This window comes from Aplidium turbinatum, chromosome 14 (assembly GCF_918807975.1).
Source record: "Aplidium turbinatum chromosome 14, kaAplTurb1.1, whole genome shotgun sequence".
NCBI classification, from domain to species: domain Eukaryota; kingdom Metazoa; phylum Chordata; class Ascidiacea; order Aplousobranchia; family Polyclinidae; genus Aplidium; species Aplidium turbinatum.
Window position 1 is genome coordinate 6,108,646 of NC_137485.1, and position 15,150 is coordinate 6,123,795.

At 35.5% G+C, this 15,150-nt stretch overlaps 1 protein-coding gene across 1 annotated transcript; it reads right to left on the bottom strand.

Annotated features, from left to right (window-relative positions):
• Positions 1-547: 547 nt before the first annotated feature.
• On the bottom strand, positions 548-4,742 carry LOC145783364 (uncharacterized). The gene is made up of 4 exons (XM_082595216.1): positions 4,472-4,742; positions 3,168-3,275; positions 2,474-2,680; positions 548-2,089 (listed from the first exon to the last, which is right to left on the bottom strand). The coding sequence occupies exons 1-4, from the start codon at positions 4,685-4,687 to the stop codon at positions 1,916-1,918; spliced, it is 705 nt and encodes a 234-aa protein (XP_082451342.1). The 5' UTR covers positions 4,688-4,742; the 3' UTR covers positions 548-1,915.
• Positions 4,743-15,150: the final 10,408 nt, after the last annotated feature.

The window sequence follows — 15,150 nt, forward strand, 5'->3', positions numbered from 1 at the left end:
AATAAATCAAAGCACCATTTACCACATTAAACCTGAAATAGGCTGTTTGGTCATAAAATGGCATGTAAGCCTAAATACATGGTAGGCTAAACTTCTCGATTTATTTATAGAAAAAGAATATGCTTAATTGTGCAGCATAAAATCTTAATAATGTATTCGTGTATTGCAGCTTACCTTACAGAACATGCCAAGTTCACAGCAGTTACCAACAAGATCTGACTAGTTGGTTTTACAAAGCAATATCAATTCAAGCAAACCGACTTTGTATAATTACATATTTTGCTTGTAGTAGTTTTTTGATCACGTTTGGTTGTTCTACTTGTGGCCTTCTACAAGGCGGTTTAAAATAAATTTTTTTTTTTTTATGTATGTGTTATTAGCCTTCCATAAAACACAAGGCTAATAAATTTAAAATGCTTCAATAACAATGTCATTCTTATCTTATCTGGTATATTCTTTCCGAAGGACCTGATTACTCTGAACCTGTGGTTCACGCTGACGTCACAGAAGAAGTGGCGAGACCAATAGACGAGCGACAATGACGCAATAGAAATCTTTGGAATTTTATTCTGAGCTTGTTTCACAACACAAAGAAAACAAAAATGTGCGTCAAATAAATAATGTCTCTTTGGAAAAGACGGAGACGCTGGCAATGATACTACTAGCACACGTTGTCGGACAGGAAGCACAGTGAAAAACTACACAAAATATCCAATGTTGTAGATTGAAGTGAAAGTTGTTGCATGGTAAATACACAAAACCCCAAAAAAAATTCCGACAGCACAATTTCTTAAGAAAATAACTGTTTTTTTTTCTGTTAAACTTTGAAAACTAATAAAAGATTTAAGTCGTTAATTCATTTATTTCATCAAATAGAGGTAGGTTACAGCCAGTTGTAGAGAAAAAGTATTATTTTGTGACAAGGGAAATTTGCACTGAAAACGTTATAACTCCGAGTTAATAGTTACAGAACTAATAGAAAACAAATGGAAATTTTCTCGGAATATCTAAGACTAAAAATTAACAATGATGGGAAATAGAAAAACAACGCTAAGGTAAGACGTAGTTTTTCTCCACGTTGTTTTTATAGCTGTGCTAGCAACCAGTTTGAAAGCAAGTTTGAAATGGCACTTCCGAGAAGGTCAAATTTAGACACTTAGACACAACTTTAGATAAAGAAAAATTTCAAATAATTAAATTCAAAAATTTAATTTAGAAAAATACTTTAACAGCTTCAAATTTGAAATTTTAAACGTTTTAATAACTAAATTGGTCATTTTTACATTGATTCCACATCTGCAAGCGCTAAATAATTTTGAAAAAGCAGATTTTGCTAGCTGGGTGGTGCATCTGAAAGGAAACATTTTTTTTTTTTCAGGTAATGTATGTGAAGCCATACTAGCAAAACTTGATCAATTTATTAAAATCAAAATTTCCGTCCCTCATTGGAGTTAGCTTGACGTAGAGACTCGAAACAATTTCAGACAATAAACAACGATTGACAAGAAAATGGCTAAGTTTCAAGCTTTTGTTTGTGAAATGAAGTGCAAGAAATACAGTTTAATATTCTATTCATGAACAGGACAAGGACGTAGGCCTAGCCTGCGTGGGTCGATCTGCAAACTTCTACAAAACTAAATAAAAATCGGACATTTTTTTGGCTGTATGTCTAACCAAAAATACATCTATCAAAAGTATAGTCCCTAGTTATCAAAATATGCCCTCTTAGCACAAATCACCAAGCAAGTAATTTCCGTAATTGGTGTAGAAAAAATACATCAAATATTGCAATATAAGTTTTTGCAGCATAAAAACAAATCAAAGAAAATAAGAAAACAACTAAACAATCCTAATCGTAACAAAAGTGCTAATGCGTTGTTGTGTTAAACTTTATAAAAAATATATTGTAATTATTCTAGCTGACATCTGCTTGTGTAAGGTCACGGCCGTTTGATTGTTGGACATAAGCTGATAGTTTGGCACGTGACTTCCTTTCACGCTTCAGTTCATTTTTCAAAGATTCCATCTGGGCGTGAGCTCGTACTCGGGCCTTCCTCTCTTCCAAGAAGTCTTCGCGGTAAACATCAGCCTAAAATATTGAACAGCTATTTTAAGTTTATGTTTGAGCCTAAGTAAATAGTTCTGAACCAGTTTGTGTGTGTAAGCTGAGATCTTTGGCACATTTTCGAAATGTAATGTACTTTATTTTTCAAAAGTGGCCCAAAATATTATTGAATTAAATTGAAAGAATAGAATGAGAGTTTGTTAAATATGAATTTTCTGACAGACTTTTATTCTACTACTGCTAAATAGTGAAAGATATTTAAGGCCACTTTGAAAAATAAGGCAGCTTGATGGGAACTAAACGTTGTCAGAAACACCTCTCGTAGCCTACTATACTTTAATGACATACAAGTCAAGTTTGTTGTCTAAACATCTATATTCATGATGTGATAATGCTGTTAAAACTCACTTGATGAGAGAGAAGGTTCATTTGGTTTTCTGAGTTTGCCATTTTGATCTGGGCCGCTTGATCGTTTTTTTTCTCTTTCGATTTCGAATTTGCTTCAGCATTTTCTTTAACCCTTTTTAGCTCTTCTTCCATAATTTTCACTTTTCCCTCGTAATTTTCTTGCATCATTTGGAATTGTATCGCCCAAGACCTGTTGGCCGCCAAAAGCTGCAAATATTAGCTGATGTCAGAAAAATAGGCTATATCAGTATATTGTTACAGATAAATCAAACTGCGAGCCAACCTATAAAAATAAACAATAAATAAGATAATAACTATAACCCATCCAACCTAATGGATCTTTTCATGGGCTTTGCTTTTGGGGTCACCAATAGCCATGGGTCGCTCACTAGGACAAAAATTTATTAAAAATGTTATTATTCAGCTCTACAGCTTTAAGGTATCAAAATTATTTATCAGGTAGGCCTAATATTAAGAGAGTGAGGAAGACAAGATTGGTATAACATTATAAGGCTAAACTCCCAGATTACAAAGTTAAAAGTTAACTTGTTTAGACTAGCGTTTGATCCTTCAACTTTTCTCATCATGCATAATAGAAACCAAGTTGTGTTACTCCAATTGCTTCAATTTTTTCAAACGATCACTATTGCTAGGGACGTAGAAGGTCATAGAAGCAACATTCATATATAATCACCTCTGATCGTTCGTTCTCCAGATGAAGCATTCTTGCCAGCAGCTTGTCAACGATGCGCTGCGTTATCATGCAATCAGGGCCACAGTTTTGTACAAGTTTGTGGGAATCCTAAAACGAAAGATCAACCACATTCCAGACCATGTTGTGTTATGCACCCAAGTTAGCAGTTTACATCACAAAGTATAAATGAATTGATAGCATAGGCTATGAATTGCGTTATGTTGTAAAAGACAAACACACAGACTTGATTAAAATAGCCTGTTTGCTTTAAGTTTGCAAGAAAAGATGATTTATGAAATATCGATTGATGATCTTCTACTTTACTTATTCTTCAAACGAAAGCAGATTTACACCTTGTCAATCTATCGTGCCCAAGCCTCGGGACCCGGAAAAGTTATTTCAGCCAGACGTAGGCTACAGCAAATACACACAACTTATTCGTTAACAATGATCATTGTGTGCATAATAGCTACAGAAGCATTGTTCTTGTATAATGACTAAAATTGATTTTTGTAACTTGTTATTTCCTAGATTATATAAATTAAACACGAAAATTCTAAGGAACACAGGCAAAATATTCAGACTAAAATTAATCGATTCAGGGTCCAGATCCAAAAAAAAAACTTTTATTTTTTTTTGTCAATGCACGAGTCATACCACCCTTTGAGTTATGTAAAAGCATTTCCAATAGCAGTGCTAAATGTCAAAGGTTTTAAGACAAGTATACGCGTCATTCTAATGACATAATACGATCGTAATGCTTTTTCAAATTTCGGTTGACGCAAAAGCTAAGCCGATTTGTCCCTTTTAAAAATGGAAAGAAACTTTCCGGAAAAAAATTCCAAAAAAGTGACAGGTTTTTAACATAATTTCAAAATGAAGATACCAAAATAACATTTTATTCTGTTGAATAAAAATCTAACAAATACCGTGATTCAGTACCTTTATATGGTGTGCAACTTACAGGTAAACTATTTAAAAGATGCTAATGTGCATTTCTATTTGCGACTTATTTATTATGCATCATGCAAGCCATATACAGTAGGCTAGTTCTAGGATACAAGCAGGCATTGTTGCATTTAACTATACGAATACTTTAGTCATGTCTGATGGACAAAATGTCATAATTAATGCATATTTATGTGATTATAATGGAACAATTCAGTTTACACACAGAAGAATGAAGCTCAAACAAAACCCAAACAGCAAATCAGCCATTTTTCATATTTGAATCAATGTAAAAAAACGACTGATTTGCTGTCTGGAAAATTTTTAACTAATGTAGGACCAACCATATATCTTACCGTGTACTTGGAGTCACTGGAATTGTAAGTGGATCCAAATAATAACGATTCGGGATTTTTGATATCATTGTCCACACTAATTGGTGACGGCAACGATGAAGATGTTTGAACCGGTGTGTCTAAGTCTGATTCTAATTTTTCCATCTCTAATTTAGAGCAAGATTTTGATCTGAATGCTGGTAGAATTGTATTTTGAAAGCTCATGTCGAAGTTCATTTTTTAAAATTAAGAGCTGTCTACGCTGTTGAGACATCCACAATAGTTTGTTGGCTACTTTTGCCGATATGAAGTGTTTGGGTGAGCGTCAGGCTTTTTATAACGAGCGCGCTTTCTTTCCATTGTGAACAAAAATCTCTCTCTTTGGTTTGCCTACGCGTAAGTTCGCAAAATACGTCACGGTGTGGATTTCCCCGATCCGATGACGAAGCTATCTCAGGATTTGGAATTATGAATGAATGTTGTCCAGTGGGAAAATTGAGCATACTTTGTCACTCATGACCAACATTTAGCCCATCCGCGTAGTGCTTTCGTACAGACGTTATTGTCTAACGAAGACATGACATCAATATAGCGAACAAAACGCGGAAGAACAGAAGCCAATACAAAACTGAAATTTCCTGTTCTGGCTGGAAAACTAGGCCACAAGTCAACTGGAAACACAACTATCTGACGGGGCATTTTTTAAACAATAACGTATTTTCCGTTTGTGTGTAGGTTATCCAAAGCAAGGAAACAGATGACATGAGTTTTATTTGGGATCTTTAATTGTTTACATGCAAGGCCACTTCAGGAGCCCAATTCCAAAGACAAAGCAACAAAGATATCGCGAAGGTGACAGAAAGGTAACGCTTGTCACGCCCATTAACTTTTTATTTATTTATGGATATAATCATTAATAAGGGCATTCAATATGTTTTCAAGCTTTTGTGTTCCTTAAAATTGTTTATATTAGGTGAACCTAATCGAAATTTACAGCTAACACAGAATTCCAGAGTTCGTAACAAACCACCTAGGGTAATCTGGTACTGCTATTTATGAAATAAAAGTGGAATTAACTTGCATTACAATACTCAGAAACTTTTATTAGCCCATTTCACAAGAATTTGTTTCTCTCTAACAAGCCAATTTTCCAAATTCAAGTTGCGTCTGGACAACATTAATAATGCAAAATGGAAACGCTCGCTGTTTGGATTGTATGGTATGCTGTGATACTGCTGTCTACTGGTTCGAAGCACGTAGACCGGACAAAATAAAAAGTGAGTCAGTCTAATACTATCCACATTGTATAACTGTAAGTTGAAGAACGCTCCAGACAGAAAATTCGTAATTTTATATTGATTGTACGTCTGAATCAATGTAAAAATAAGGGATTTTGCTATCTTGAGCTTTTCAAGGCTTATTTGTATCAAATATTTTATAATTGAAAACCTTTTACAAATGTGTGAAATGCCTAAAAGCTTAAAAACTTTTCAAAATTATTATTTTACAAAGTTTATTTTTTAAAGTATGTTTTTGAACTACCAACGTACAATGCCCAATGCTTGAAAAGTTGGGATGTTTTGTTCATACAGATCTTTTGATTTCCCTCAGCGACTACAGTGTTTACAGGGCTCAAAGGGTGAATTAGTAAGTGAAAGCAAAAACCTATAAATCGTTTAATGGCTGACTGGCGTTTGCTGCATGACAATGAGTGTTGTCAGACGACTTAAAAATAAATGACTTTCAGGTTATATACATGGATCGTAAATCACAACAAAACACAGCAATAACTTTCACTAAGGAAAAAAACAATTCAATAAAAAATCGTGGATCATAATAGTAATAAATACAGTGTATGGAAAAATGAGCGCAACTGCAAGGCATAAACAAGGACGATATAGGCTAATCAGAACCGTTGAGAGGATTATTTGGGCCCGGTACTAATGATACCCACAGGCTCCAAGTCAAGACACCTCTCAGAAAAACACACTGTATGCAAAGAATAGAAGATGATTTCTTCAAGTTATCGGACCCCTTGCAAATGTTTCCTGGCCCTTGAAACCATCTCTAGCCTTGGTCCAAAAGCACTCCCTGAACCCCTTTGTCAACGCTACTGGATTATAATTGTGCAGGTATAGGCCTACGACTTTATCACCATAGAGCATTGACCAAGACGGACACATATCTCATGTAATAAAAGTCGGCAATCCGAGATAAAGTTATGTTCCGTGCAATTCAGGAATGTTTTGTCCATGTAGAACGAAAAAAGTGCAGAAACATATCCTCAGACAACCAAACAGTCCTTTTTTGCAATGATTCAACGTCCGCAAACGTTGTTGCCTGGGATACGACAAATCGTAGGTTATCGCTGAGGGTGGTAACGTTGACAGGGGGTCCAGGAATACTTTTAGACTCAAGCCCGGAATGATTTTAGGGCCTTGAAATCTTTCCAGACGGCCTAAGAACTGAAGAAAGCATCACATATCCTTTAACTTGCAACTTCACTCCGCCATTCTCGGTGACCGGCCCTGCGTCAGTGGTTCAAAGCCTCTATAAGTATGTGAAACTGCCAGGGTTAAGTTCTCAAAGAAGGTTTCTCAGTCCGAGGATAAAGATTCAAACCTACCAATCAATTAAACTAAATCCTTATTGTGCATTCATTTACAATATTTATAGAAACACGCCCCTTTTTTGGTGAAAAAGCACCTCGCTTTAATAAACTTTTTATTGTAGTAATCTTCCTTTTGAAACCAGGCCTAAATTATTTTATTGATGGTCATAAATGGCTCTGAATGTGGTCATAGAGAAACGCCGCCGCTGAAACGAATGTCCAAACGAAACAATTCGTCATAGGAAGAGTCTCAGACACGAGTGGATCTAAATTCGTGTCAGTCTAAAGGTTTCCGAGAATAAGTTTGCGAAAGTAAAACACACTCCGTGAAGGGTTTTGCAAAATTGTTTAAAAAAGTTTATTAACTATGATTAATACTTCTGTTTCATGTTGGTTGTAAATTTAAGAACAAAAAAATATTAGGCTACAGGAAGCGAGATTCCCTTTTTTCTGATCATATTCCAAAGAGTTGTTTTCACTCTTGTAAACTCAAATACTTTTCAGTTTGGATTAACTTTCTTTACTTTGCTAATACAGCATAGTAGGCCTAAGTAAATCTTTTCATATAATGATGGCTACTGTGCTGGTACCTATGTTGAATCAACTTAAAAAAAACTTCCACAATAAACATTGTTAATACTACAAAAAGTGCTCAATGCCAAGCAAAAAGCCAAGCAGAGCGAATAAATTAAATACAGATATTAATCTCTAAAACCTTGACAGCCCGTTTCATTCTAAAAGGGGGATCATCAGAATAAACAAAATTCAGAAGTGTAGCAAAAACACAGTCTGGTGTATGCTCTCAATTAACGTCAAACCAACGTCTTTAGAACCCACGAGTGACACTTTTTAATTAACGCAAGTGCTAACTTTTGAATTTTTCTAAATGAAAACTTTCCAGTGTAAATAGTTTAGAGTTAATTGATGAAAGATTTATAACACCTCATAAAGTAATTATCCAGCTGAAAGAGGACCAACAATCAAGGGAAGGATTTCCTCTTTTTAGTTTTAAAAACTATGAAAACGTGTAGTCAATAGAAGCAAAAAGGATGGCCTGACTCCGCAAAAAAAGTTTGCATGCTGAAGCAAAGAGCAACTATGAAACAACAATCAATTTAGGTGGTCACAATGGCCGTTTGTTTCACCAACGCCATTCCTGCACGATTGCATTGAACTCGTGAGATGTTATTACGACATTTTCTTGTAAGGAAGCCCCTTAACCGCGTGTTGACTTTTTTGCTGATCAGCAAATATATAAAATAGATTTAAATTCAAATTAAGTAAAAAAAAATATTTTTACAGAAAATTAGAAAGACTTTCTCCTTTTTACAACACTCAGTAATGGATTTATGAAAATGTTGGATGGAATCATAGTTTTTAGTACAACTCGGTATTGAAAACAAGAACAAACAAACAAAAAACTCAATTTAAATACAACAAGCCTTGAATTAGCCTTGTGTAAGCTTAAGGCTTATTTATAAATAAAATAAAAAAAATTTGTAATTTTTTATTGTAAATCCTATCTTCTTCTTCAATTGCCTTGCCTGAACCAGGCATTGACGGCCTCAGATGAATAATTCGACCAAATGTTCCTATTATATGTTGCATCCATGCAATATATAATCATCCATGGATAATTGTTTCTGTTTTGTCGTTAAATTGTTCCAGATGTGTTTGTCTTTGTCTGCCAGGTGCCCGCTTTCCAAAAATTTTACCAGTTAAAGAGAGATACTCCAGTTTTTGCTTTCTTATTACATGGCCGAGAAATTTATATTGTCTGGTTTTCATACTTTTTAACAGAGTTCTGGTTTGGTTCACTTGGTGTAGAATTTCTTTATTTGTTTTCTTTGCCAGCCATGAAATGCGTTGCATTCTACGGAAACACCAGATTTCAAAAGCATTAATCTTTTCTGCCATTTTTGTTGAAATACTCCAGGTTTCAGAGTTGTAATGAAAAACAGGATAAATATAGCATTTTAAAACTCTAGATCTTGTTTTGAAAGAGATATTTTTATTGCAAAGAATTGGTTTCATTTGTTGGAAGCTTATAAATTATGTTGAAATCCTATAGATTTGTTAAAACTATTTTTTCTGATTACTTATTCTCCTTGGAACACTTAAACAAATATACTTTAATAACGCACAGTTTTTGAAAAACACAAGAAACATTTGTAGCATACTTTTGACCAGAGCCATGGCCTACTCAATTTTTAAAAAGAAATATTTTTGCCGTTTGAGAGTATTTGTCAATGAGAGTTTTTAGGTTATTTTGATGAATAACAGCAGGAAATAAATCGTGAATTTAGGTTGTTAGTTGTTACCACCATACGCGAATGAAGGTTGAAACGTATGACTTCACCACTGCAATCCCGTGGAAGATTTCACATCACTAGGGCCCGCAAAACTCAATAAAGTCAAAATTTTTTAAGGACCTCGTCTGTCCACGAATCAAAGAATAAAGTTGTTTTCAGCACCTAGGGGACTGTTTCGAAGAAGTTTATAGGTCAAAATAAAGTCAAAATTGATAATAAAGTCAAAATTTTTAAGAAAGTCAAAATTTGTCAAATTATGGCTTTTGACAAACTTTTTGTGTTTCTTGAGAGTAATTTTTGTCAAAATCCTCGTAGAAGCATGGTAACTCAGGAACTGCGACACAATTAAACCATATTAACCCATAAAAGCAGGAAATATGTCACAATGCCCACAGATCAGCAGTAACTTTTATAGCAAATTGTCCATTGTTTATTCATTGTTACGTATTTAATTATTCTTACAAAACATTTGTCTTCACAAACGTGGTCTTTTCGAAGATCAACAGTTTGGATTGTAGGAATAGCTTACTGACATTCTTTAATACAAAATGGTTAAGCAAGCTAAATCGTCTTCAGCAAAAGTTAGACAGATTTGTCGAGCTTTTCCTGATGAATTTAATGCAACTCCCGGGGGTGATTTAAGGTGCAATTTTTTGCGAGTTTATATAGTGAAGTGCGATAAAAAGTATTTTGTTGAAAGCCGCAGAAAAAGTAAACGCCATCAAGCTGGATTGGAGCGACAACAAGCATCGCAATCAGGGCAAACTTTTATTGAACAAGCCCCTTTTTATTAAACACGTTAGGGTCTGAAATCGACAAAATATTATGTTTGGGTAACTGGTATCAATTCAAGGAAGAAGTGTGGCCTCTACAAATAAGCAATTTTGTTAGGTCAAAATAAAGTCAAAATTTGATAAAAAATAAAGTCAAAATTTTTTTTTTAGGTCAAAATAAAAATGGCCCTACACATCACAAAATGCACTCAGAAAAGGTGACACCGGTTGCCAAAAAACAAGTGCTAAGATGCTCTAACTAAGTAAATGGTAAAAATCTAACTGCAGAAAGATCGTTTTTAATTTTGAAAAACAAGTGAAATGTGGAAATGTTATCAACAAAACTTTGCAGTCACTTGCGATGGCTTCAACCTATTTTTTAACTAGTGGTTGCAAACCTGCCCAGGTGGAAAATCAATCTTTTCAAAAAGGAACAACAGATGACTCGCTAGGTAGATACCACAAAAGGTTTGGCTTGAGTTGGGTTTGTTTTCGGTTTACCCACGAACGCCCACAACAACAGTTTGTTGAGTTTTTGAAAATGGTAAAACACTTGACTATAGTTATTTCCGCGATGAGTGAACAGCATTTTTGGCATTAAATTGTGCGAACACTTGGCAAGCTAAAACAATAAAAGTTTCCGATTTATTGGATATTCGTCATCTTTATGGTGAAGAGAAATAGGCCTACCATTGCTCATTCAGCAGGGGAGATGATGAATTCAGTGATTTCTGTAAAAAAAACTCCCTTCAGTTTTATTGGTCATTACATGATGACTCATTGCAATAATTTTCAAATTATGCTGAACAAAAAATTCATAATTAGTGTTTGGAAAACACGTTTTATTGAACAATTTTTTAATATGGTAAACGCATGTGGGAGCATCTGGTTTCTAAAAGTTACCGCCTGGTTTATTTTTCAAGAAAATAAAGTAGATGTGACTTGTTCTGCGTCAATGCAGCAACTTCAACATTTTGTTCAACTGCCTTGATCTTTCAATAAAGGCTTTGTAAAAATGACCAACAATTTTATTCCTACAGTAGGACTACATATCTCTAAGGCTTTCACCCTAGAAAAACATCTTTTCAAATTGCGTGCTTGATGATGCTTTGGTGAACGCAATACCAGTTCACGCTTTACTGTAAATCGCCTTTATTTATTTATTGTGTGATCATCAGATACCAGTTCATCGGCTTTGTTTGCTTAGTGTTCCACTACAGCTTTGCTGAAAGGTGTTTCATTGGGGAAGCCCAATGAATAAAACCGACCATCTTCAATAAGGTGCGATTCCCTGAAGTAGATTGTGTTTGCCATTCTCATTGCATCATATCTGGAACTATTTGAAACAGTTTCACAGTTAACACAGTTTCGTACATTCTTTCTACAAGGAAGGATGTACAAGTACATGCAAATGGAATGCATATATGCATTTGCCTTTATAGCGATATCGTAAGAAACTGATTTGCGACAAATATGTAAATGCGAACTCAGATACACAAGAAAGTAAAAATGACTCAGCACATAAAAAGTCCCGAAGCGTTGACCCAGGCAGCAAAATCCATCGTTTTACATTGATTCGGCTCTTGCAGACGTTGAACCAATGTAAAAAAAAACGATTTTCCTGCTGTGGTGGAGTTGCATGGAAGGTGATTAACCAGTATCACATGACCATGATGTCACTGTTGTGGCGTCACATCGCGGCACGCCGGAAATATGCCAAATGTTTATCTTTGAGAAACCAATAGCGCAAACACGAAGGTTGAAAACAGAAAGAGTTTCAACATACAGTATGTAGCAAGGCTTTCGATGACTCAAACACCTGACATTGGTCAATTTTTAGCTTAATGTGGTGTGAAACGTCAAAGCAAATATTGAAAGTGAAATGTTTTCGATCAGGTATCCGAAAACGAAAGAAAATGAAAAACGTGAACACAAAACGAAATCAATAAAAATAATTTTTTTTTTTGATTTATTTATTTTTTTTTTTTGGTACAACGGAAGAGATTGCACTGCGACTGACGAAGGTTTAACCTCAATTCGTTGTTAAGAGGAATATTTTATGACGAAGGGTAGGCTAGTATAGCTAGTAGGCTATTGCTAATTTTCAGTTACGCTATCGCTGCATGTAGAAAAAAGAAACTCAAACTTAGCGTTTAACTTTTATAAAAATTAGAAAGAAACGACAACCCGCTTACAGCCATGGCGGCTGATAACGTTGTCAGAATCGTGACTAGATAATCACAACAACGCGAAATTCGTTTTGTCCTTTATGTCGGCACAATGACCTGAACTTTACAACCCTGCAAATGTTGAATCAATGTAATAAGAACTGGTTTTCTAGCTGGAAATTCATTCTAAGTCACATTTAGGACATAACGGAGACAACTTGTGAAAGAATCTAAATTTTAAACAAGCAGAAAAAATCCAAGCATGATCTTTTGCACATATCCACCCAGGCAGCAAATCAATGTAAAAAATGGTTAATTTGCTGCCTGGGTAGATATCAAAGACACGTAAACAATTTCCTGCTTCGTCGTTTCAACATCTGGGTATGTTCAAACAATATAAAAGGTGAACTTGCGCCTGCAGGGGAGTTTTCTTGGCTGACATCGTTTTATCTGATACATTTTACATGTTTATCATCGATGAACAGAATTGAAATATTTCCAAACCTAATTCTAAAACGAAATTTTACAGTTATCAAGCGTAGTGATCAATGATATCATAGTTTATTCCGAGCAAATCCGGGCTTAAACATATTAGATTCGCTTTTTCACTGGCACAAAGAGGCCATACAGCATACAAAGTCAGCTCTTCAATGTGTGACAGGTTATCAATTGTTTAATATCAATTTATTTTTATGTAAACTAAATGCGACCTGGAGAAGTCTTAGTTAACAAATATTTGCAGTGGAAGATTCGGTATCAGGAATTAATCAATGAAATACTACTGAGCCAAAAATTTACCACCTCAGTTTCCGTACAACACTTTATCATACGTTACTATGAATAGCAGCAAAAGGCGACAAAAGTAAACAAAATCAAATACGTGTGTTATTTACTCTGGGGAATTACCAGCATCGAGGAGGCTAAAGGCTGAAATTTTTTCACTGAAAGCTTCGATGAGCTCATAGCGCGGCTCTACCTTCGTGCTTTTCATGAGAAGTGGTATTTTTAGTTGAGGTAAACGAAACTTACAAACGATGAAAAACATCCTTCGAGCAAATGTTTCTTGACGTGCAAAAACTTCTGTTGTATCAGTTTGTTTCATTACTGTAATAACACGGAATTTTTTTAAACATGAAGAAAATATCAAGATAATGCCAGCTCTATCATGATATTCAGATTTCCGCTAATAAGAAAATGAGGAATGACCAATTTTGTCATAAAGTAGCGAGTGATTAACAACTTTAGAAACCCTTGATCAAACATCCACTTTCTAAGGAAACTTTCAAATTAATTGATGTGAAAATAACTTGCGACGCAAAACCTTGTTGAAGATTGGTTTGTGGACACTTTACACAAACAGTTTCTATGTAATGAGGGATCGAGTAATGTGCTAACAGAGGACAGTGTAGCGCGAGGGGTGGATAAACTACAGCCCGCCGGCCAAATCTAGTCCAGGGACACAGCCACCGGAGGCAACTCCCCAAAACATTGTTTTAATATTATTACAACGTGTTAATATCGTTATAATATGTTGATATGTTGAATGACGTTTTCCTCTCAACAGTTGCTTTTGCCCCCCCTAAACTTTTCTTTCTTGTTACGTCACTGATCTAACTTGTAGCATTGATAACGTTGACCCGTCAAACAAGTCTAGAGATAGCACTCGTCTTAGCACATGACTAGGAAACTGTGTTCCGAAAGCTGGTGCAAACTGCTATTACCACAGTGAACTATCAGCATCAGGCTAAAACAGGTCGTCGGTATTTAAATTGTGAAGTAAGTAACGATCATGCTGCTAAAAGCGAAACTCAATCTATTGCAAGTCTAGAGATGTTGCTATCAACTGATTAACAAAAGAAAGAACAGGTACAACTGCAAGATTAACAAAACAATAATGATTCTTGCCTCTTTTCAGGTTCGCTAGTGTGTAAAATTTTGATTTTTTTGCCCACAGTCTGAACATTTTGCTCACCCCAATTTATAACTATGCCCACTCCTGATTGTAACTTAATCTTGTTTAAAAACCAGAGTCAAGAAGCTTTGGAATAAAAAAAAGATAAAACGGTATACGTTGAATATGAGGCGAATTCGCTTTTCCATTGTGAAGGTGAAGATCCCACACTCAGTTATTGAGCTTTGGGGAATCACTTTCGGCCGTTTTTCCTTCAGCAGCTATGCCGACCCAATTTATTACCCCCTGGGTAGGGGTGAGCGGTGTTTTTCAACAACCAGCTTGAGCCGGGAGTGGAACCAGCTGGTTCGCATAATCGGAAAGTTAACGTTCTATCCGCTGCGCCATCCCACCATTGTATGCTGGCAAGATTTTTAGCACATAAAATTTTTCTATAGCTTTTAACATTTTCACACTAAGCTCGGTTCGTGGAGGATTTGAAAGAGAAAGGTTCATATCCAATATTCAGTAGGCATAACAGACATTCTGCTGTTTCCCGGCAGTCAAGTGTAGCAAGAATTGACAGCGATAGACACGTGTTTCGCCAATGAGGCTGGGCTCGCTGTCTATCACTGTCAATTCTTGCTACACTCGACTTCCAAGAAACACATGTTTTTGGGAAAAGTCTTGGCTAGTGTGGAGGCTACACCCAAAGGCGCCGGAACGATTTTTGACTGGGGGGGGCAAGATTACAAAAAAAGGCACTTTTGTTTACTAAAAGGCCAATTTTTTTTCAAGTTTTAAGATAAGATATAGCGATAATGCTAATCTATCAGCTCACTATCTAGGCTATTGAGTAATGATAGCCTACAAGCGTCCGGTATACAAAGAAGGGCATCATGCCATGTTATAATGATGTAACCTACTGTTAAGCCTTAAAGCAGC